The sequence below is a fragment of the Anastrepha obliqua genome, chromosome 5 (genome assembly GCF_027943255.1).
Source record: "Anastrepha obliqua isolate idAnaObli1 chromosome 5, idAnaObli1_1.0, whole genome shotgun sequence".
Taxonomy (NCBI): Eukaryota; Metazoa; Arthropoda; class Insecta; order Diptera; family Tephritidae; genus Anastrepha; species Anastrepha obliqua.
Genome location: NC_072896.1, coordinates 82923559 through 82947887, shown reverse-complemented (window position 1 = coordinate 82947887; position 24329 = coordinate 82923559). Strand labels below are relative to the sequence as shown.

The window sequence follows — 24329 nt, the reverse complement described above, 5'->3', positions numbered from 1 at the left end:
GCTAAGGCCTTCATGCACTGCGACCAGATTGATCTATTGTGCGCCCCTAATAACTTAATTATCATTATTTAGTATACCGAGGAATCGAACCGGCACCTTAGGAGGGAGTAATTGTAGGTTTTCCTCCTCTAGTAGGTACGCGTCCAGGGTTCTATGTCTCCTGTGGCCTAATGTCTCACATTTGGTGATTAAGTGTTGCATAGACTCATCATCATCACAGCAGGACCAGAAGATAAATGGCCTTAGCCCTTGCTATGCACGTTGTGCTAATATTCGCCCAGTTTTTGAATAAAACATCAATTTATTTATATTTTTATTTAATATAAGTTTATTATTCATTAATTATATTTAGTTAAGGAATTCATTCAATTGACAGTTGGTGCTTAATTATCAATTATTTCAAAACATTACTCGTATATAATAAAATTTTTCATTGCATGTATGTTGCTGGTATGCCCACGTAATAGGTAATACAATAAAACATACATACATATGTGTCATAATAGTATAAATAATAAAGTCAAATAAAAATTTAAAGTACGCAAAACAAGTACAATCTTATTGCAATACGTAAGCATTTGCGTTCACGTTTCTCATCAACTCATTTGCCTTTCAATTTATTTATTTACTTATTTTTTGTTTTTTGATTTTTTTTATTTAACTTATTTTTTGTATGTATGTATTAGTCAATATATTTTATATTTCGTTTCTATAATACTCGTAATTTCCACGAGATAAGTCTTAAACCTGAAGACAATTCAAAAGAATCGTGGAACGCGCGGAGAAAGGCCAGTAGGAAAGTCCAAGCAAATGCCTAAATACATATGAATACTTGATACACATCAATAGTATGTATGTATGTAACTATGTAAATGTATATAATTACTGGAGTAGTGCACATTTTTTGTAATTTTCATTTTTTCAATTCAAAATTAAGAACTTAAGGCGATAAAAATCTTTAAAATACAATACTTGATTAGATTAATAATAAATTTTGAAAATTAGGTAAAACAAAAAAACAATAAATACACAAACGCGTAAATAAATATAAAAAAACATAGGCAAGCAAAGCAATTTTTTTTTAAGAAAAGGAAGAAAAGTACATACAAAGCTTGAAAAGTGAGGATAGAAAATTAAATAAAAAATAAAATAATTAATAAATTTAGTTTAGTAAAAATAAAAATAAAATAATATATAAATAGCTGCAGGAACACCTGTGAAGAAGTGTCGTTGCGACACCCTCGCTCTGGAGTGCTTGAAGAACTTCATAGCTGGTTTGCATGCTTCGGCAGCTGAGATGACTGCGGCACAAGCGCGCTGCCGCTGCCGCTGCTGCTGTTGCTTGAAGGCACAGTTGGTCACTTTCGTTGGACGTTGCACGCTGAAAGCGGTAGGCTGTTATGAATTTGCATACGCGTGTGTGTGTGTGTATGTGATGCAATGAATTGAAAAATGTGCTGCAAAGTGTGACTCATGCGTTGACGGTTTGTGGCAGCATGTTTTGTTTTCCACGTTGAACTGTTTCGAATGGCTGCTCCCTTTCTTCTTTGTATCTTTGCGGAATTGTGGGCAAGATGCGTTGCACGTTGGCATTGAAAAGCACAAAAAGGCGGCGCTTAGTTGCACTTTTTTCTGGCTTGGCATGGCAAAATTTTTACTTATTTCTTTTTTTTTTTAATAGAATCCATAAATTGTGAAAGTCTTACGGGTGCGCGTGAATCATGATGATTGCAAGTTTGCGGTATAACGGCAGTATGCTGCGTGCTTGATTGTTACGTGCCTACACACATACATACATAGCAGTGGGTTAATGAGTTCAAGCGCTTGCGCTTTGTGATGTCGGTTATTACGTTTAACTTTTAAAAATAATTTTTGTATTTTTTTGTTTTGTCGTTTTAGTAGACGCGTCCACAAGTATCCATGTGCATACTTCTATAAAAATAAATAGACAAGCAGAAATATTTTTGCATTAATTATTTGCGTTTGACTTGTTTTGCCGGAGGTGAATGGGTGTCGGATGAAAGTGAGTGAGGAAAGTTCCGTGCATTTCTTTCTGTGAGCGCATCCGAAGCGTCCTTGCGTCTTGTGTACGCCACTTTGTGTACATAATGAAGGAGGCCGAATGCGAATAAATGATTTGTGTGCTGATTTTTTTTTTATTTTTTTTTTTGTAATTATGGTATATACAGCTGCGAAAGTGCAAATAAAGTTGTATGTGTGTGAGTGTGCGATTTTTTGCTTCATATAATTTTTTTTTTCTTTGCTTAATGCGTGATTTTCTATGTGCAAATTTGAATGGATTGTGCATGTAATGTGAAATGTGATTGCAATACACCAGTTGATTCATCAACACTCACCACCACTGCCCGAAAATGCGAGAAGGTTGCAGCGCAGATATTTACACAGGCTTCCTTTTTTTCATTTCTATCTATGCATTTAAAACATCACTTCTCCAGCAACTCCTGTCAATAAACCAAACACCCAAAACAAATTGCTTTTCACCATTTTAACCAAATTTCCCCTTTCACCACCATTGCCCATACAAATGCCATCACAGGGAGATCAAATGCAGTTCCGTGCCATTCGCCACTTAAAGCGTTTGCCGAATAAATTTTTCATTTTGCTTGCATATTTAAACATATTGCGGAATTATTGTTGTTGTAGTTGTAGTTGTTGCCTTATAGGTATGGGTGCGTGCAAAGTGCGTTTGTGTGCATATTTATATAAGTAACTGTAGTGGTAAGAGTACGTGCGTGCGTGCGTGCGTGCAACGTTTGTGCTTTCAATTTTCATTTTTATATATTCGTTTTGCTTGATTTATGCAATATTTATTTTTGTTGTTTTTTTTTTTGTTTTTTTTTATTTTTATTTTAATTTAAGTGCATGAGAGGAGAAGTGCTTAAATTGGAGCTGGCGTTTGCTGTTTATCGCCATACACATTGACTACATCTACAAGTAGAATAAATAGAAAAAAACACGAAGAGTTACATTTAGCAGAGTTATGAAAAATATTTTTGTACACAAAAAATTTGCATTAGAATAGAAGCAGCCGTAACTATATACATACATTCAGCCGCACACACCTCATTTGATACAGATACGATTTTTTTGTATTTTTTTATTTCGCAATATTTTGCGAAAAAACATAGTTATTTCTTTTGATCTGATATAAATTTCAATAAATATTTCTGAAAATTATTATTCTAATATCGACGATATATAAACTGAAAAACAAGGTTAAGGGGACCCGGTGGTCTAGTAATTAAAAAAATCGTTTTTTTATATTTCGAAGTTACAGAATCTTACGAATATACTGTGAAATTTTCATGCGGAAACTCCCAATATCATGGCTTCTATAGCCCATTTACTAGGTAGAAGGCGGTCCGTGTACTCCTGTACCTCAAACTTTGAACTCATTAATCTCGAAACGACTTTTTTTCGGCACGGCAAGGATGAAAAAAATTCAACCGAATCATTTGAAATTTGAATATGCTGTTCACAACATATATGGCTATTGTCGTAAGTAGAATCATAATTTTATTTCAATTATTTCCTATTTTTACACTAAAAATCAAGTGAAAAAGACCCGATTTTACGAACTGTTTTTCATAAGCGCGCCATTTTGTCTATTTTTAATTTTTTCAATTTTTTCTAGTTCCGACCATAACTGCACTCTTTCTGATTAAGAATCTTCTGGAATTTTGTGTTTCAGAGGAATAGCAGACTCACCTAAGCCGTCCGGTTCCGAGTTTACGAGAGGGTCATCTTAAGCGGCATTTTTATAATAATAAATAATGTTTTTACAATATAAAAAAAAAAAATTTTGTATGCTCAATAGATGCAGTAATAAATATGAAAAGTTGCAAAATCGTTTTTTTTTTTTTAATTTTTAATGGCAAAAAAAAAATTGTGAAAATAAGTGAAACTTTCGTGCTCTAGACCCTTTAAGTTAGGTATATCGTAACTTTTCAATTATGTACAGGGCAGGTTTCTCTAGACTAAAATACCGCCAAAGTTTTTAAGTTTCAAAAAAAACGAAAACATAAGAGAACTCACGCCGAAGCTTAAATGAGATACTGAAGGAAATTGCAAGGCCGATGAGCCAGGCAAAAAGGCTGAAAAACATAGGCAATATTGGAATTCCTATGGCAACATGCAAATTAAGGATAAAAAATAATTTTCTCCAGGCCGATAGGTCATAGGAGAAAAGAAAATGCTCGTGGATAATCTGGCCGCAAATAGATAAGAAAAGATCAGGAGAACTGCTTAACCTCTGAAAAGAGAAAATCTCGAAGGTCGTGACTTGTGTTACCAATCATTGACTGTTAGGTAGGCACTGTTTTAGGCTGGGAGTATTTCTCAATGAATACTACAGAAATTGTAGAGACGAGGAAGAAGAAATGAAGTGAAGAAAAATCCAGGCGCACCAAAGTGAAACTGAAATGGCCAAAACGGATTTAGATAAGACTTGCCACGCAGAAACTGTTCAAAGAGTGCTGAGGGTAACAAATTTAAATGACAGAATAGCCCTTAATAAACCTTTCGTAAGTAGGTACAAGGAATAGAAGTAAGAGATTGCAGTTGGCAGTTTGAGCGCCTCGCCTAATTCCTAACATCCCTGATGGAATATAGGGTCTTTACAAAACGCTTCCAACGGTCACGATCCTTCGCTATGACTTTGAACTCTTTGGAAAATTTTCGCTGCAGCGTTAAGTTCTTCTTCGTGAGTACTTTTCCAAGTGTGCCTAGGGCACCCTTTTTTCTACTGCATTGCGGATCCAATCGAGTCTTTGGCTTGCCTGCATATTTCTGCGGGTTCCTTTCACAGAGTATGTCCAATTCACCTCCACTTTTTTATGTTCCTCCCTGTTTTATTTCGCCCTGCTTACTTATTCGTCCAACGCTCTCTGTCGTTAATTGTTCTGTGCCACCAAATCCGCAACAAACGTTTTAATCATTTGTTGACAAAAACTTGTAGCCTATTTGCGAGCCAGGTGACCATCTAAATATATCAAGCACACATAACAAATGTGATTGTAAAAAGTATCGCCTTTTGAAGAGTGCCACCAAATTAGTGCAGAATACAGAAAAAAATTGATCGACTCCATGCCACGTAGAGTTCAAGCGATAATTGATAATAAAGGGTATCCAACGAAGTACTAAATACCTTCAGATTTTAAAAACTAGAAGCAAATAGTTGCTCTTTCTTAACTGCATCATTTAAGCTGTGGCGGGGACTCTCTGTAAGTTTGTTTTTTGTGTTTTTTGCATTGCAATGAAATGAGTAGACACTTTTTTGTATTTTATGTTAGGAAATGAAGTAAACAAAATAAATAAAATATCTGCATACTCTGTTTTCCCACTTTCGCAAATTGTTGTGAAATATAGAAGATTTTACAAAAGAAAACGTATCTGCATCAAATAAGCTGTGAGTAACTGATACCAGAGAATGTTAATGCTTTAACATTCTCTGCTGATACATAACCTTAACTAAGCTTGCCAGAGGAGCAAGAAAATATTTTTATCCAAAAAAATCCGCAATAAATTTTATGCAAGCCATTAAAATAGAACTGATTTATATATATATAATATTAAATTTATTAAATAAGTAAATATAAATGTACAAATATTTTCTTAATTAAATAGAAGTTCTAAGTAAACTATAGCACCTATGCACGTACATACATACATATATGTATGTACATATGTATATACATTATATTTATTATAAAAGCAAATTTTTTTTACAAATACAAGCAACTGCAATTGTAGGCCAAAAAGTCAATAAGCAAAAATTTTAAAATTTTAAGTTACGAATATTTGCCTTAATTAGATGCTGGTGGCAATTACAGTGTAACCTTTTCTGACGGACACCTCTGCTATTTATATTAGCCGCACACCTCCCTTGAACGGACATTTTTTTCTATATCAAATTTTATGTACCGGAAGAAGTTACCCTCTTTTGAGTGGGCACCTCTTTTGGGCAGGCAACAGCCAACTGACTGTGAGTGTACGCGCAAGAGAGGTTTCACTGTATTTTATTGCTTAGGTGAAATGGTTGAAGTGCCAGTCTGGCACTCCTCAAGCAAGGCACTCCAAGGCCCTAAAGCACCCTTTTCATTGCTTAGTACAAGAAAAAATTTTCATCTTATTTTTTTAATCATGAAGTCGCATCATTTATGGAAGGTCGGCTCCTATTTATAGAAGGTGGAGCAAAATGAAGATTTATTTATTTTTGCAAATGACGTCGTACGTCAATCATGTTGTTGTTGTTGTTGAAGTGGTTGAGTATTCCTACTTAGCGAATAGCGTCGTTTTACTACTACTATTCAAATGTCATTAAGGTGAATGCTATGAATACACATACAGACACACATATACATAGTATCAAATACTCGTACAAGTGAAATGTTGTCGATGAGGTTTCTCAAAATTTAACGATCAGAGCGAACAATTGTCCAAAAATGAGGTGTAGCATTTTTGTTCGGCGATTTTAGTTAAAACTTGAAAACTGGCAACATCGCATTTGCAAAGAGGGACATTTCCTAAGTTGAAGGTTGAAGTGTATTTTATGCCTAACTTTCGAAAGTAGATTCTTAGTGGCGTTGTGAAATATGTAACTCAACTGCTGCAACGAGTAGTTAATTGCCTCACATTCAGAGTGATCGCACGGATTACGTGAGTGAAGTGGTCACTAGAGATGGACCAGATGAGACCTGGTTATGGATATGTATCTAGGCATATCTATAGAAGGTGATGTGATTAGCGTAGCTGATTTTTTCTTCTTCAATTCGCCTTTAACCCTTTTTTACCATTACGGAATAATCCGCGAACAAAAACTCTCTCTTATCACCAAGAACGAAATAATCCGTAATAAAATGTTTTTTTGTTAAAGTTTGAGGAAAATTAATAATTTCGGTAACTCTGTTGCATTTCTTTTCATTGCAAAAAAGAGCAAAAGTGAAGGTATTTTGAGTACATCGCGCATTGCGAGCGGTGATGCAAAAGGACTAATTAAGAATGCCAGTAAAACGGAATGACGGAAAGTTGTTGTTGTGTTGTGAATGCACGACAAACTAATTTTATCTACGCGTATTTGTCATTCATTCCATTCTTCTACTCTCTTTTGGTTTACATAACAAATCTAAGAAAGGTTTTAGTTGCTCGAATGTCAACACCTTGGATAGAAACGCCTTGAGTTATCCTCTCAGACCTGCAAAAAAAGTTAGCGGTGCGTGAAAGTGTCATTAGCAAGCACAGAAAGCGAGAATGTCCAATTTGAGTCTAAATGCGTTTTTGATATTTTTTTCGATACTCAGGCATCATCACGGCAACGCGCGAAAATCTTAGAAATGTTGGGGAACTGTTGCAGTAAAGACACTCCAAAGAAAACTGCCGTTTACGAGTGGCATGAATGCTTCAGAAGAGCTGAATAGCTTGGAGTCCATTGAGGATGACAAACGTCGCTGGCCGTCGGCATCGAAAACTGATGAAAACAGCAATAAAGTGAAATAAAAATTAATCAATAACCCCAAATTAATCATCAGTGAGGTGACAAAGGAAGCAATGGATAAATCGAAGACAGCTGTGGTGGATGTACAGAAAATAGAATTCCAAAAATGTTTCGAGAGCTGGAGCAAACGCTGGCATAAGCGGGTCGCAGTTGGTGCGGAGTACTTTCAAGGCGATAATATCACTATGGAGAAATCAACTTGCATTTTGAGTTTTCTGAATATATTCTGGGAAGTGTTTTATCCAGGTTATAAAGCTAATCAGTCATTTAATTTAGAGTCAAACCACGTCAAGTGGGCCCCGAATTTTCCATTAAATTCCCGATTTTAAAATCAAATGCATTTTTGGATAGGGAATTTGTCACATAATAATTGCTGTGAATATTTTTATTTTATTTCAATTTTTGTTTATGTTATTAACAATTGAATTTTTTTGCATGATATTTTTGTAAAATCAATATCTCAGAAACTACAATTGATAATTTGATGAAATTTATTTCGGTTACCGAAAAATGTTTACTCTACCGATTTAACGTTCAAAGACTGTGTATTTGTTGAAACAATAAATTTTAACAATAATTTTTATGAAAAATCGCAATTATTTTTGCGTTCTTCACGCTCTAAATGGACAATATTACAGTCAGATTAAGCGCACAATGCTCACCTTTAACAATCTGTAAAAAAAACTTTGTTCATCCAATCCGTTCTGAAGATATCGAATTTTTTGTCAGTCGAGGCACTACGCACGAAAACGAACTTGCATGAACATGGCTTTGCAGAGTCGTACAGTCGCCACAACTTCTAGTGTCAGTGTGCTGTGATTCCTAGTATGTTGTCTATGCTTTGAGGTTAGAAAAAAATTATTATATATTTTTTACGAAAATGGTTCGACCTGATGAGTGTTGCAATCCGTTGGGGGAAAAAGGTCATAATTGCGTACGTCATAATTTATTCCAAATAACCGCTCACAGGGATGTAAAATTCAAACAATATATCGGTAAATACATTTGCAAATCATGTCGTATAAAGATACATAGAGATGGAAGTGTTACTGAAAGTGCAGCGTATATACGTCCAAGTCCACAGGGGGTATAATCTTGATATTTATATACATATATTGTGCATTGAATAGTTATTATTTAGGCAAATAAAGTCAATAAGTTCTCAAAATTTGTGACAGAAAATTTTGATTAATTTTTTCTAGTGTTGACCAAGGAACAGAAAACGATGAGTCTGAAGTTTCTTCTGATGCAGAAGAATGTTCGGTTAGTGAAGCTAATTTTGAAAACCAGAATAACCTAAAATTAGAAAAGGTGAACAATATTTTACAGGAACTTGGTGAACCGCCAATAAAAAAACGACGTTTTTCAAAATTAAGTGATATGAATGTCAAAGAGATAATAGTAGAAATCATCAACGAAAAAAAAAATACCACGAGAGTAAATATTCAACAAGGAAAAAAAAATTCAATTCAGCATTTGTAGAGAATATAAAGACTGCTTTACGTGAGAAAAAAAATACAAATGATAAAATTCATGCAAGTTCGTTTTCGTGCGTAGTGCCTCGACTGACAAAAAATTCGATATCTTCAGAACGGATTGGATGAACAAAGTTTTTTTTACAGATTGTTAAAGGTGAGCATTGTGCGCTTAATCTGACTGTAATATTGTCCATTTAGAACGTGAAGAACGCAAAAATAATTGCGATTTTTCATAAAAATTATTGTTAAAATTTATTGTTTCAACAAATACACAGTCTTTGAACGTTAAATCGGTAGAGTAAACATTTTTCGGTAACCGAAATAAATATCATCAAATTATCAATTGTAGTTTCTGAGATATTGATTTTACAAAAATATCGTGCAAAAAAATTCAATTGTTAATAACATAAACAAAAATTAAAATAAAAAAAAAATATTCACAGCAATTATTATGTGTCAAATTCCCTATCCAAAAATGCATTTGATTTTAAAATCGGGAATTTAATGGAAAATTCGGGGCCCACTTGACGTAGTTTGACTCTTTACTAAAAACACTTTTATTTTCTAACTTAAGCATTTCTTACTAATAATTCAAGAATTGTTGTATGTTGCCCTCATCACAGCTGAGCGAAAAAACTATTTTAATTAGAAATAATGAAATAAAAAATAAATAAATAATTAATGTTGTTCCACAATTCTAAGCCGACTCCAAATGGCAAATGGTTTTCATGAGAAGATTTTTCATGCAAAAATACACTCGTAGGCTTACCATTGCCTGCCAAGGGACGACCGCTATTAGAAAAAACTTCTTTATTGTTTGATGCTCTTGCAAGGAGATTTGAACCCACACACTCTCGAATGGTAGTCACGCACCAACGCATTCGGCTTCGGCGGTAGCCTTAGAAATATGTAATAAACAACGACAATTTCACTAATTTCACAAAAATCAATAACACAAATATCCTCACTTATTGAACGCTACATGCGAACTGAGGCAGCTTTTTCGAACGGACGTGGGAATTAGGCTGGCGTGAATAACCGGTAGTCCAAATTAGCTACCCTTGTTTTATATTTTCTGGGTTTTAAACTGCGTTTCTCAATTTATTTTATGAAATTCACGACTTTATATCACAAATCTAAAACCCTTTCACGTACTATTAATAAAATTGCGCTATTTATTTTCTCACTGGAAAGTAGACGCAGTTTGGCACTTGTTTAATTTATTTGGTAAGCTTCTTCGCGCGTACGAGTAAAATTTCCGCCTGCACTTTTCCTAATCCTCATAAATTTTGCACTTATCTGACGATAAGCAAAAGCTGGCAGGTTTGTATTGGAAGTTTGGTGGTGCAATGCTGTGCAAATATTTAGGAGACTATTTTGGCGGCCAATTTTTTGCCTTGCGAATTTTTGCTTTGCTGCTTAAACGAACTGATAAAAAAGGTTTCAAAATTGCATTACTGTACCGATAAATTTCCAACCGAGTATTTAAATGAAATAAGTTTTAATGTATTTTGTACTTTTGTTTGCATTTTTGTACGAAACTTTTGCTTATTGATTTTTTGCTCCATACATTTTTATACTTAAATTTTAAATAAAATAATTTTTTGAGTACAAATTTTTCGTTGAGTTTTTCTAATTTTGATAAAAATATTCAAGTTCATGCAAAATTAAGTTTTGCATGTATGTACAAAACATACATACATACATACAAATATATATAATATAGATTATTTTGTTTTTGATATTCACTCACCTGTGTTGACGCAGGTTGTCGCGTTGCTTGAAATATTTGCCGCAAACCTCGCAGGAGTACGTTATCTCGGGCGATTTGTGGGTGCGTTCGTGTATCATCAAATTGTAAGGCTTTGTGAAACGCCGCTGGCAATACTTGCAAATGAACTCACACTTTGGACGCATCTTGCGGCGGAAATCCGACCGGCAGTCATCGTTTTCGATTCTCATTACGGCGAACATTTTGTCGTTGCTTTTGGCTTTGCTGCGGCTGCTGCTGTTGCTGCTGCTAGTGGTGGTGACTGCGCGTCAAAATTATTATATATTTGTATGCACTTGTATTTGTGGCAATGTGCCTCTGTATGCGTATTTTGCACGTCTGTCTCCGTTTACTAGCTGCTTCAGTGGGTTTCACGCTCACGCTCCCCAATGAAATTGTAATTATTTTGCTGCTGCTGCTGCGTTGCGCTGTGCTCTTAAGTCAAAGCGCAATAATTCAAAAAAAATTAATGTAGTCGTTGGGCAGGCGCTGACTTTCGAAAGCAGGCGGCTCAATATCTCATTCGCAAAGTTTAGCACTTCTGGACGATGCGCGATGTGCGGCGTGTTATGCGCGACGCTTGAACTAACAAATCAATTGACAAGCGCGCGCGGCGTGTTGCCTTCTTAGAGCGCGTAAATTACGAGCGTATTAGTTATCGGTGCGCTCGTTTATTTACTACTGATGGCGTAGCGCGCACAGCTAAGGTGGCTACACTTCTGCTTCAATGCAATGTGGGCAACAACAGTGAATGGAGAGTAAGCGAAATGTTGTTGGTGTTAGTGCTGTGGTCGCTGCGGCTGCTGCTGCTGTTGTTGTGCGCGTATTGGTACTGGCTACGTGGTGCAATTGCGGGCGATAACGGTGTATAGCTGTCGGCGCACGTTTACTGCTACCCTGCTGGGGGTGGGCTGGGGTACGTTTTTCCACGAAGCTGTTGTGTAAGTGTGTGTGTGTGTATGGGTATGTGGTGGTGGCGAAGTGATTTAAATCGCTTCGCTTTGACACTTTATTTCTTTTCCAGCCACTATATACGCGTACGAATGTGTACTTGCTTTTGTTGTTGTTGGGGATTTTTTCTTCTCTGCTATTACTGTTGTAGTAGTCGCTTACACTATTTTTGTTGCTACTTTTTATGAGGAACGTTGTCGTTAATATTTGTTGTCGCGTTATTATTAATGTTTTTCTGTTTCTGTTTGTTTTTGTTTTTCTATTTGTTTTCCCCCTTTTTCACTCTTTCTACTCTTTCACCTTCGCTATCGTTGTTTAACAATTTGTTGACTTTGTTGTTGTATTAGCTACATAAAATGCTGGCGTTTGCAACCACACACAGAAATGTGGTGACTGTTGGTGCTGTGTGTGTCTGCGTGTGTGCGTGTGTATATGTAGGCGTATTGGTTAGCGTTGGTGGGCTGATTCCTTTATGACGGAAATCTACAAAGAAAAGAAAACACAATAAAGTAAACGAATATGGAAAAATACTAAAAAAAATGGTAGATATTAAACTCAGCTATCAATAAAAATGGAACAACAAAGAAATTAGCAACGCCTTCTGGTTGACTGTAAAAAAGTTAAAGCAGAAGAAAAACGACAGTTGATAGCTGTGCAAATCAAAATTGAAGGCGATATGAAAGTCCAGCGGACTGTAAATAGATGCACTTTAAATATACAAATTTAAAATGTATGTATGTATGTGTGTAGGAATTTATGTGTACAGCTATAAAGCATTTCAAATAATCGCTGCAACAAGGAAACGCTCAAAACGATTGTCAGTATTTTATGTAATATTTTGAAGGAAACATTTTTAAAATTACGAAATTCGATTACATTATTTTTTGAATGCAAATTTTAGTGGTAATTTTATTGCTCAACACGCATAAATAATAATTTTCGTTTTGTAAATGTAGTGGTGCATCACGCAATGAGCAAAACCCCGATAAAAGTCTAAAAATCCACAAGTCGACACACCATAAAATATAAATACAGGGTGCATACGAAATTTGGGGGCATGCTTAGTGTATGGTATATGTGGCTGTAACTAGAAATGAAGTCATATGTGGCTTTAACTTCCCAAAACGATTATTTTCTTTTTTACTCTTTTTCTGATAAGGCATGGAGTATTACAACGCAACTCAAGAATCGGATAGACTGGCAGTTATGTATGCAGCTGTATGTGCAAATCACACCGTTTTAGAAATCTTTTTTAAAACCCCCGATTGGGCACACCTTTTTTAAAACCACCGATTGGGCACCCTGGTCTGGCCTTTTTTCGTCCTGTTCGAGGATCCTTTTTTTAAAGTTATTTTCATTAATCGATAGAAAATTAAATTTTAGGAAGCTACATGGAAGCTAAAGTCCTTAGCTATAACCGAAATATGTTAAATTTACGGCCAAAGATTCGTAAAATTCGAGAAAGTCAGACTTTTCTGGCCAGATCCGGATGCCCAGCGGTGGGTTAAGTGCGCCCTTTCATTCGTTCATAAGGTTCGCCGTGAATCGGAAGCAGAATCTGTTGCAAAATGCAAAAAACACGGGGGACACTGACACTGTCCAATGTGCAGAATTTATGCAACAAGAGCAAACGATCATTGACGAGGATCTTTCAAAATCAGTGAGGGCACTTCTGAGCGAGCTTAGCTTAGTTTTCCTGAGGGTCTTATCCAACGAGTAGTCAATGAAGATCGATTAAAATTGAGTATCTTTATCTTTTTCGAAATATTTGTCATGCTAAATTTTTTTCATTCATTTTTGATGAAAAAAATAGTTCATTGTATAACAAAACCTTACAAGACGACATTCTAAACTTTTTTGCAAAATCACAAAAATTTCATAAAAATGTTCAATTTTTTAATAGACATTTTTGAAGAACTTCTTATAAAACGAAATGCGAAACTTTGTATACAAATCATAAAAATTGTAAAAAATTTGCATAAGATTCTTTAACTTTTTTATAGAAAATTTTAGCATTAAACGAAATTCAAAACTTTTGCAAAAAAATTTTCAATGTTTTCATGGCAATTTTCAAAGAACTCTTTATAAAACGAAATGCAAAACTTTTTACACAAATCAGAAAAAATGTTCATAAAAGTATTTTCATGCTAAATTTCGTTAATTTCCTAATAAAAGAAATACTTAATTCTATAACAAAAGCCTTATAAAAAGAAACTCAAATTCAAAAATTTGTACAAAACCCACAAAAATTAAAATGTTCAATTTTTTTAAAGAAAACTCCTTACATGCAGTTTAATAGCCCATTTAAGGAGCACAGCAAAGCATAAATTTGATGTAGCTCAAAAGTCGCATTGGTTTTTGAAAAAATTTTTTTTTTGCGTCTTGTTTTTTCCATACGAATGTTGAGAATTTTTTTCTATATAAAGTAGAATTTTTTTATACGGAAAAAAGCAGAGACAGGCAGAAAAGGCAGTCGGTCTATAAACCAACGTACTTGCACTGCTGCTGATCCATTGTGATACCACGGTAAAAAAAGCCTAGCACCGACAACAAACTGCAAAGATTAACGGTGTTTTATAGTCACTTAGAAGTTGCACTTTGCAATACTAAAAACGATGGACTATACAACTGCAGAAAAATTCTAAAAATTCTGGTTAAAAAGGTTAAAGTTTTGATGAACCTTCGAAAAATGTTGTACGTAGCTGATGATTTGGAACCAATAACAGCATAAAAATCTCATTTCGCTAAGATGTGTGATTTTACTTTTTTTAGTGTACTCTCTCTTAAACGGACACCTAAGGGACTGAAAAATGTGTCCGCTTAAGAGAAAAGTGTAAACAAAGTTAATAATATGTCACGGGAGGGTTAACGTATTATGGGACAGAGAGAAAAAATTAAAAAAAATCTCAAAGATTTGTGATATGCACTGAAAAAAATGTCCGCTTATGGGAGGTGTCCGCTTGAGAGATGTGTCCGGTAGAGAGTAGGAGAGAGCACACTGCATATGTAAAGCTAAACAAGATGGTGCAAAATTAATCATCTTATTTCTTTTTGAATAACTTTTTTAACAAAAAACCAAAAATGATTTTGAGTAAAGGAAATCTTTATATTGACTTTAAGCGCTCCATTGCTTGTCTGTTTGTATACTGCAGCTGTGTAGCTCATAAATGTCGCAAAAATTATAAAATAAAATCTAAATAATAAAATTATATTGTACATATATATAAACGATTATAAATTATAAATCTTCCGATAGGGTGACTAATTTTGCGCCACCTTGTATACATATTACACACTAGTGGGCAGACTAACAATTCCGATATTTTCTTCTAATCTTCTGCTAATTTTTTCTTCTTCAAAAATTTAATATTCTATAGAAGAAATAGGCACTCAAACTCATTGAGAGAATTTAAGACCTTTTTTCGTTGAGAAAAAAAATCTTCGACACAAATCCACAAAGCGACAGAAGAAGTGTCCGGTCGAGAAAGCGATTCCACGTGTGACATTGAAGGCGACTTTGGAGCTGTGGGCATATCTGATATTAAACGAAAAGCCGATGGCCGAGTGATGTGGAGGCGAATTGTAACGGAAGCAATGGTTTACCCAGAACTGTGATGCTACATATGATTTCGTTTATTTCATTTATTTCAAGTCTAAAATTTCAAAACGCTGATGATGTTGAGAATCTTCAATCATCTACAAAGTAGAATATTTTTATAGGACATAGGCACTCAATATTATTTTATTTTCCAACTGGTTTTTAAATTAAATTTTTTTTGGGATCTATAAACCTGGTATAAATAATTTAGTTTGAAAGAATTTAGGAAAAATTAATATTAAAATTTAATTTGAATTCGTCATTTGATATGAAGTTAAATATTTTTTGTTGTTGTAGTTTTTTAAAAAGAACATTTTTCGTTTGTTTTTGTTTTGTGTAGTGTTCCTTATATAAAACTTGAAAATAATTTTAAACATTTTTTTTTACTATTGCCTAAATGCGACCTACTTAGCCGATTAAGTGGTGCGCGCAACTCTAAAGTGATAGAAAATCGGTTTTCTAATAGCAGTCGGCCCTCAGCAGCCAATGGCAAACTTCCAACTACACTTCTGCCATGAAAAAATATCTGCGACAAATTTCCATTTACGGAAAAAATCAATACGATACGAAAGGGGAATTTTTTCCCCCTTGTTCACTCCTCTCGGGCCTCGACAAGACTCAGCCTTGCGTTGGTTTCGTTAATCTGTTTTGATTTCTGACAGGTTGGTTGATTAGACTGCTAGCCGGCAAAGGAAGGGTATACACCCCAATTAAATATTTAAATATATTATATATATATTGTATATCGGGTGTTTTTTTAGCTGCATAAAAGCTCTCGATATCGATTACTATGGCTTGATAGTTTGCTGAGAATGGCAAACTGTGTTGACATTTCTGTTCAGTAAGGTTTTCTGTTCATCAAGTCATCATGGATCATTTAACGCTTCAAATTGTGCAAATTTTGTTTGAAAAAAAGAATCTGTTCGCAAAGTTCATAGAGCACTGCGTCCATTTTAGGTCTGGTTTACACGCTGGCGGCATCATCGGTTCTTATTTCTTTCGTAATGGCGAAGGAACTGCCATTACGGTGAATGACGAGCGCCATCGAGTTTTTGTTTTCTTTTTGAATTTTTGCTTTAAATTTTTTATTTTTTTCTTTAATTTTTTTTTTGTTAATTTTCCTTTTGAAATTTCGTTTCGAATTTTTGAGTTTTTTTTTAAGTTTCGTTTCCAAAAATTAGTCATTTGTTTCTAGCAAGACGGCGAAATTTGGCATGCAGCGCGCTTGGCGATCGATTTATTGCAATATTCAAGCCATTTTATTCACCATGGGAAAAAGTAGTCAAAAATTAGACTGATCGAATAGACCAATTAGCTCGTAGCTGCGGCGCGTATATGTATGCCGGATATCAGATTCCGAAAATGGCATGAAATTATCTACCAGATTATATTAAAAAAAAATTCATTCCAATAATATTTCAGTTTAGTATTATCATATTAAGGGGGCAGATACCTGGAAAATTGCGAAATTTATATCTATAATTTATATTATCTATAATTTATATTATAGATCGTCAACCGTCACAATAACTCTATTCTTTGCGTTCGAGCGCTGGGAAAGGTATAGTTACGTTGCCGACTTTTTCGCGTTTTCCTCAAAACTATTATATATTTTTCGAATTGGCGTACACGAATTTTTTTTAAGCAAAAATAGTAGGAAGATTCTCTCCAAAATTCATTTTTTTTTTAAGCATTTTATTCGGGAAGCCCCGCTGCGACTTTCCTGGAAGAATTGAGTGTATATCCGCCAATTTAAATGATTAAAATAAAAAAAAAACTTATTATTTTAATGTATAAATAAACTGAATGCCAATTTTGAAAAAAATATATTAACTTCTTCATTTTAAATAATTTTAATGAAAATCAGGGAAAATATGGCCGTTTACAGTTATCTGTCCCCTTAAGTTCTCAAGCGCTTAAAAATACACCCAATATATTATATGTAAGTGTAAATCTTTTTTTCAGGTTTTATGACCTGAGTATCCACCGACGCTTTAATGGTTGATTTACCAACTCTACATATGAAAAGAAGAAATATATGAATTTTAAAGAAAAGTAGAAGACAGCTGGCCGCAAATATAGTAAATTTTTTATTTTTTTTTTTTTACTTTTTTTATTTTAAATTTTTTTATATATTTTTTATATTAATCTTTGCAAATATAATTTTAATAAGTAAGCATTTCGTAATCAATCACCGTCTAACTCTTAAATTATTTTCAATTTCGTCAATGATCGTTCCACCAACTCCAACAATGTTCTTATGGTACTTCGTAATAGTCAATCTTTGTATCAGGATTAATTAAAAAAGCTGTAAAATACCAAATCTAAAAAAAATCCGCTTTGAAGAAATTTATGCTGGCACAGCAGCTGTAGCATAGCAGCTATCAAAGCAATAAATCTATGCATGAGTAAAACAAAAACAGAAAACCCCCAGAAAGAGTTCACAGTCAAATTTTCAAGTTATGCCATTTAAAATCAATAAACCGCAGAAGTAGATTTGTGTCGCCGATATGAAAATAAGCTGTGAGAAACTCACATTTACATGTTTCTAAAAAATGCATAAATAATGAAAAAACAGCAGCCAGATACAATAAAATTGGATAAATCATAAATTTTCGCTGCTCACCAGCCACAATGACTCAATACTGCTTTCATTTTCGCCTGTAGTATTAAACAAGTGCATGTGTATACGTGTATGTGTGTATGTATGGATGTGTATTTATCCGCTAGTTAGTCTTGTGGTTTATTAACCGGTAGCAACTTCAAAAATCTGCATAACACTCAGCACTGCTGGTCTAGTGATGCGTCACTTGCGGAAGCCCTTTCACGTACTTTTCACTCGCTTACCGCATACAAGTTATAAATATTGCATGCTACACAAGTAACGGAATTATCTTGCCCAGCCGAAAATTGCTATTAGTCATTATTTGCAAGGCTAACTGTCTAGTCATTTGCAACAAGGTCATAAAGATACACACAGAAACAAATATACGAGTAAATACTTTTACAAAAAAAAAAAAAACCAAGCACGAGGCTGGGAAATAACAAAGTGAACTTAGATCATGTTTGTGACAATCAGACTCTTTTGAAGGTAATCGAAATCCCAAATAATGAATTCGCGTGTTTCAGGAAATTTCATATTTCATAAACTTTTACTCTGCCACTGGTTTACCGCACAGTGCAATATTAAAGAGAATGGAATAGCGCATGAAATGTTCAAGTAAGACTGGTAATTGATTTTAGCGAAGCAGATGTTTCTATAGAATCAACCCTTTGGAATCCCCTGAGGCAGATTGACGAATTTCGCATAGTTGTAACAAATAAACTATGGACCTGGGGCAGATCAGGTGTGTAGGCATCTTAAATCTCGCAGCAGAAATTGTCGGTATAACGATTAAGATTTTTTGTTTGTATTTGTTTTGTTTAATTTTACTTACATGAACTTCAAATTAATTTTAAACATTATTTTATCTTTCTGTTTAACCATTCCCTAAAAGCGGTCACCTTAACCGAATGTGTGGTAAACGAAACTTGAAAATGACCTTTACGGTGAATGGCGAGCACTATCGAGTTTTGTTTACTTTTTGAATTTTTGGGTTTTTTTTAAATTTTTTTTTTAATTTTCGTCTCCAAAAATTAGTCAGCTAAATATCTACGACATTTTTTTTCAACAAGACTTGCCATACAGAAAGCTTCAAAATGATATATTAGAAAAAGTTTTTTCATATAGTGATCGTCCCTCAGCAGGCAATGGTAAACTTCCAAGTGTACTTCTGCCATGAAAAAACTCCTCATAAAAAACTCTCTTCCGTTGGGATGTGACTGATTTCCACTTGTGGAAAAACAGAAAAACGTGCAACGAAGGGGCTCGGCTTAACATCCAACAAATGATATAAGCGCCAATTATGTAAGTAAAGGGTTTTCCAAGAACAGGTGTTATTTTGAATAGCCCGCTATTTCGGTAGATGTCACTTATGAAGCTGTAATTTTTTGATATTTGACAAGTAGAAACTACGCCATTAGTAAAAATGGAACGATACACGCTTAAACAACGCATTGAAATTATTAAAATTCACTATAAAAATGGTGAAAATTTGGCAGAAATGGTTCGTAAAACTCAAACATTTTTGGGTCATCGTGAAGCACCTTGTCGAAGCGCAATACAAACAAAAATTGGTGGAAAAATGCGAGCTGTTGGGACAAGTTAGTGATGTGAAGAATAAAACCCGTGCACGTCGCTCAAAAACAGCCGAAAATCTTGCTGTTGTAGCCGAGAGTGTTGAAGAAAACCCAGGTTTGTGCATTCCTCGTCTTTCTTTGGAATTAGGCATTCCACAAACGTCATTACACCGTATTTTGCATTAAGATTTGGGTCTTAAGGCTTATAAGGTCCAGTTAACACAAGAACTCAAGCCGGCCGATCATCAACAACGTCGTGTCTTTGCTGATTGTGTCGTTGAAATGCATGAAAATAATCCGAAATTCCATCGAAAAATCATCTTGAGTGTTGAGGCCCATTTCCACCTCGGTGGCTTCGTCAACAAGCAAAATTGTCGGATCTGGGGCTCAGAAAATCCAAGAGTTATTGTTGAAAAGCCTCTCTATCCTCAAAGTCTGACTATTTAGTGCGATTTAGGGTCCGGCGGAGTCATTGGTCCTTACTTTTTCGAAAATGAAGCTGGAGCAACAGTTACGGTGAATGGATTGCGCTATCGAGAGATGATTAACTATTTTTTATGGCCGGAATTGGATGGTATTGATCTGGACAACGTTTATTCTCAACGAGACGGCGCTACGTGCCACACAAGCAATGAAACCATTGATCTTTTACGGGAATAACACCTCTTATTGGAAAACCCTTTTTTAGTATTTCGGTTAAAGTCATAAATCTCCGTAAGTTTTGATCGGATTTCCTTGAAATTTTCGCAAAACATTTAGAAATTATAAGCTACACATACATCAGATCACCTTCGATAGTTTGCTCTCCTTCTCTGCGCACACAACCGCACACAATTGCTACTAAAGTCCAAAGCCGCAACAAGGTCCTCAGCTCGCGGTGCAGCAGTACCTGAGACAAAGGCAAAGAAATGTTGCTGACAACATTTAAAGCATTTGGCCGGCTAAATTACGCTGCGCCTGCCTGGTCGGCTGGAACAAGTGATACGCAGTAGTCAAAGCGACAGACATGCAAAACACTACAATTCGAACAACGCCGGGATGCCGCCCTACAACACCTGCATAATGAGGAACAGATGCTTCATGTAAAGGAGGGCAACAGACTACTCAGCAAACAGTTTCTACAGGGGTACTATGGAAGGTCTCACCCAAAAAGACACCTGCTTGAAGCAGAGCTGTCTCCCAGGCACCTCAGGAGGCATCTATTCAACTACTCTGACGAGATCCAGAACAAAACAAACCGACAACTGCTGGACCCGACCGTGTTTAGACAAACACTTAACGATATTCATTGGGAGACATTTACCACCTTCTTAAGCTCCCGACAAGCGAATGCAGTAATCGGAGTCCAACCACCCCCCACAGCAGATGAAGAGCTAACCACCTTTTCACATGTCCCATCAATCCCGCTCATCTAACACCCCTCTCCCTCTGCACCTAACCTGTCGAAACAGCAAGTTTACTGGGGCTACCTTTAGATGATCTATAGGGCGACGACCGGCACTGACAGGCTTTAGCGTGCTGCTACAAAAACAACAACACATGTTCGTTCGGAGTCGGCTTGAAACTGTAGGTCCCTCCATTTGTGGAACAACATCAGGGCGCACACCACAAATAAGAGGAGAAGCTCGGCCAAACACCCAAAAAGGGTTTACGCGCCAATTATATTATAGATATATGGTATATATATATATAATATGTTCCAGCCAGATCGGTATATTTCTTCTATTGTGTTCTTGGTGATAAGAGAGAGTTTTTGTTCGCGGATCACTCCATCGAATGACGCAAAAGAGTTAAATGTCAAAGTGTCCTGCTTCTTTGTTGCTATCCAGTTTGTTTGTTTATACTCTCATTGAACTTTTGGCATTCAAACCAACCAATTCCAAACTCCAAATACTTGTAATGTAGTTGCTCTAGCAAAGTTTCTTTTTATGAATTCGTCTAGATACTGCATATGCAGCAAAAACGCCTTTAAGCCCTCGCCTCATTTGAAATAGTGTTTTTATGTGTTCCTTTAAAAGCTTGTAAAAAGGAAACGAAAAAAGATTTTTTTGTTTCCCATATTTTATTTTTTTGGTCTATTGTTAAATTTGGCCCTACGAGTTTCGTTCAAAAAGTTGTCAGCTTTCAAAAAATGGTTTTCACTTGGGAAATGGACACTGATATAGCCGGTTCTACTCAACCGAAAATTTAAATGACGTAGAATTGATGTCGTTATAATGTGAACCACGATCATTCGGGAAACAAATTTTAGTATTTTTCTCGACCGTTAAGTAAAAAAAAAGGATCAAGCGATCATTCGGAAAAAAATTGTAGTATTTTTCTCGACCTTTAAAGTAGAAAAAGTATCTAAAAACGGGTTTTAATCTTTGAAAGACCACCATTTTGTCAATTTTTTTTAAGGTCGATAACGACATTAATACTGAACAAGCACTCTTTTCTGTTTGATTTCAGACACCTGTCAGTCCCGGAATCCGTATCGCGAGTGATATACTTCTTTTTGGAAGACCAGTTTTTGAAGGCTGACAAATTTTTGAACGAATCTCGTATGGTCAAAAAATTTTTATTATTTTTTTAACAATAGCTCAGAAAATAAAATACTCAAAATTAAAATAAAAAATTCTTTTTCGTTTCCGTTTTACACGCATTTACAGAAACAGGCAAAAAGCACCACCTCAAATGAGGCGAGGGTGAAAATTGTATAGTACACTATCCAAGAAAATATTTCTGAGAGTTTTACTGACATGAAAAAAAAACAATTTCAAAAAAAATTTAACAAAGTTAAGACAAAGTTAGAAAATAAACAATCCAACCGTTAGAGCGCAAATATGCATAAATATTTTTTTAGAAATAATAATTTCATGTTAATGGTACTATAAAGCTTCCATACTGACCCCCCCTTTTTTAAGATACTTGGATTCACACCTGCTGCGCATAAAACATCTATCCAAAACGCTGATTCGTTAAGTCAATAATATTTACCCGTACCGTTTAATGGAACTATAATTATTAACTGCCTGTTTTGCGCTTTAAAAGTTGCTAAGCATCAGGGTGTACGTATGTATATATGACATACGTGCATACGTTTTTTTTTCATACATATGCATGAATGTGTCTGTGTGTAAATTTTGTTTCATGCGCGAGGGCGTTAAATGTAATTTTTAAATGTCCTTCAGCATAAGCGCTTAGCTGTTGTGGCTCCCGCATTCCAGCATCGATGTCGCCACAACTTATTTGCAACGCTGCATATGCGAATCGAAATGCGCGCTACCCCGCAACAATCAATAACCCCCCTGAGGAATGGTAAGCGCGGCAGCGGTGGCGGCGGCGTAATGTTAGTTAATATTAACGGTAACCGTGCCATCAGCAGCAGTCACTGCCGTTGCCACCGCCATTACCACGGCTGCTGCTACCACAAACACCGCAACGCCACAGCACCACAGCACCACAGCACCAGAGCGCCACAGCGTACCGCTCATAAATTGCAATCGAGCCAGCAGTAGTCAGACATTCTTTGTCTTTACTTGATTTTATTTAGTCGCCACGCTGCTGGATACCGCTGAATGCGGCATTGAATGCCATTGTCTTAAATGATATGATATGAAATGAAATACTCATATAAAAATATCCACTTATAAAGGTATAAGACATGTCATATAATAAAATGATGGAAATAAAAGCGGCGCAAGCAAATCTGCCACAGCCAAATGAGTGGATTAAGCTTCTTTTAGCGCTTGAGCGCCAGTCGCCAGCTACAAATAAGAGCAAAATGTGAGGAAAGAAATGAAATAAATGAAAATCATATGACGATCGCACAAACAAACAAAATTCACACAAAAGTCCAAAAGGTGCAACACAGTGACACTTGGTGCTGAAGGAGCGCGTCCAATGTGACTTCAACGAATTTATAAGCCTCGCACAGCTGGGCGTAAAGCGCGTTGACTGCCTTTAGCTGTTGGAGCCGCTGACTTTGCGCTTAAATTGCTGCTGCTGTAGCTGTTACTCTTATGGTTTGTTTTATTTTTTCACATTGAATGGAAAAAGTGACGTTGTTTTTAGACCACAGCGGGGCGCGCTTCCCGAAAATCAGCAGCCACAAAGCAGGCAAACAACAAATAAAAACAAAAAATGGCGCATGCAGACCTTAACAAAAAAGCAGTAGAGTAAAGCCAAGAATATAAAGCACGAAAATCCCAGCGCTCCCACATTACATACGAATATACACGAAAACACCAGCAACGCCAACGCCAACGCCATTGCCCCAACTCGACAACACCGTGGAGCGCCAGTAGAGACGCCAGTGTCAACACAATGGCCAAACTATGGCATTGGGGTATATGAAGTACGTGAGCATGTATCTATGGGCATGTGTATGTTTGTATGTGTGTATGTATTAATGTATCTATGTATGTATGTATGTGCCTATGTATGCATGTATGTATGTATGTATATTAGGAAATATGTAACGTGCAAGAGCTTACGTGTGTAGCAGCAGCTAAAATAGCTTACACCGCTCAACCCGCCTCACTCCGCTGCGTGTCGCATCACAAAACCTTTTCAAAACAAAAATGACCTCTGGCGCTGTGTCGCTTATTGTTATTATAATATTAATGTCCACAAAATAAAATCGACTTTGACTTCACTTGGCTTAGCTTTGGGCCAGCGCTGACCAAGGTCTGCTTGGGCGCGCATAAACGCCAAGCGACACGCACCCGCGCTAACGAGAAAACGCTGTGATTCTTGAGGAACACTCATTCACGTTTACGTATAAATGTATGTATGTATGTGTGCATGTTTTAGTGTGGTGGCAGCCGTTTAAGTGGCTCCAACCATGCCATTCAT

At 35.8% G+C, this 24329-nt stretch overlaps 1 protein-coding gene across 4 annotated transcripts in view; it reads right to left on the bottom strand.

Annotated features, from left to right (window-relative positions):
* Window positions 1–358: 358 nt before the first annotated feature.
* LOC129248306 (protein drumstick) overlaps window positions 359–24329 on the bottom strand; it is a 62819-nt gene continuing 38848 nt past the window's right edge. For all 4 annotated transcript variants that reach the window (XM_054887802.1, XM_054887800.1, XM_054887803.1 and 1 more), the window contains exons 2-4: window positions 10745–12196; window positions 2358–2949; window positions 359–1932 (exon numbers count right to left, since the gene is read on the bottom strand). In XM_054887802.1, coding sequence (XP_054743777.1) covers window positions 2925–2949; window positions 10745–10965 — 246 coding nt within the window. In that variant the 5' untranslated portion in view covers window positions 10966–12196 and the 3' untranslated portion in view covers window positions 359–1932; window positions 2358–2924. The remainder of the gene's footprint in view (window positions 1933–2357; window positions 2950–10744; window positions 12197–24329) is intronic.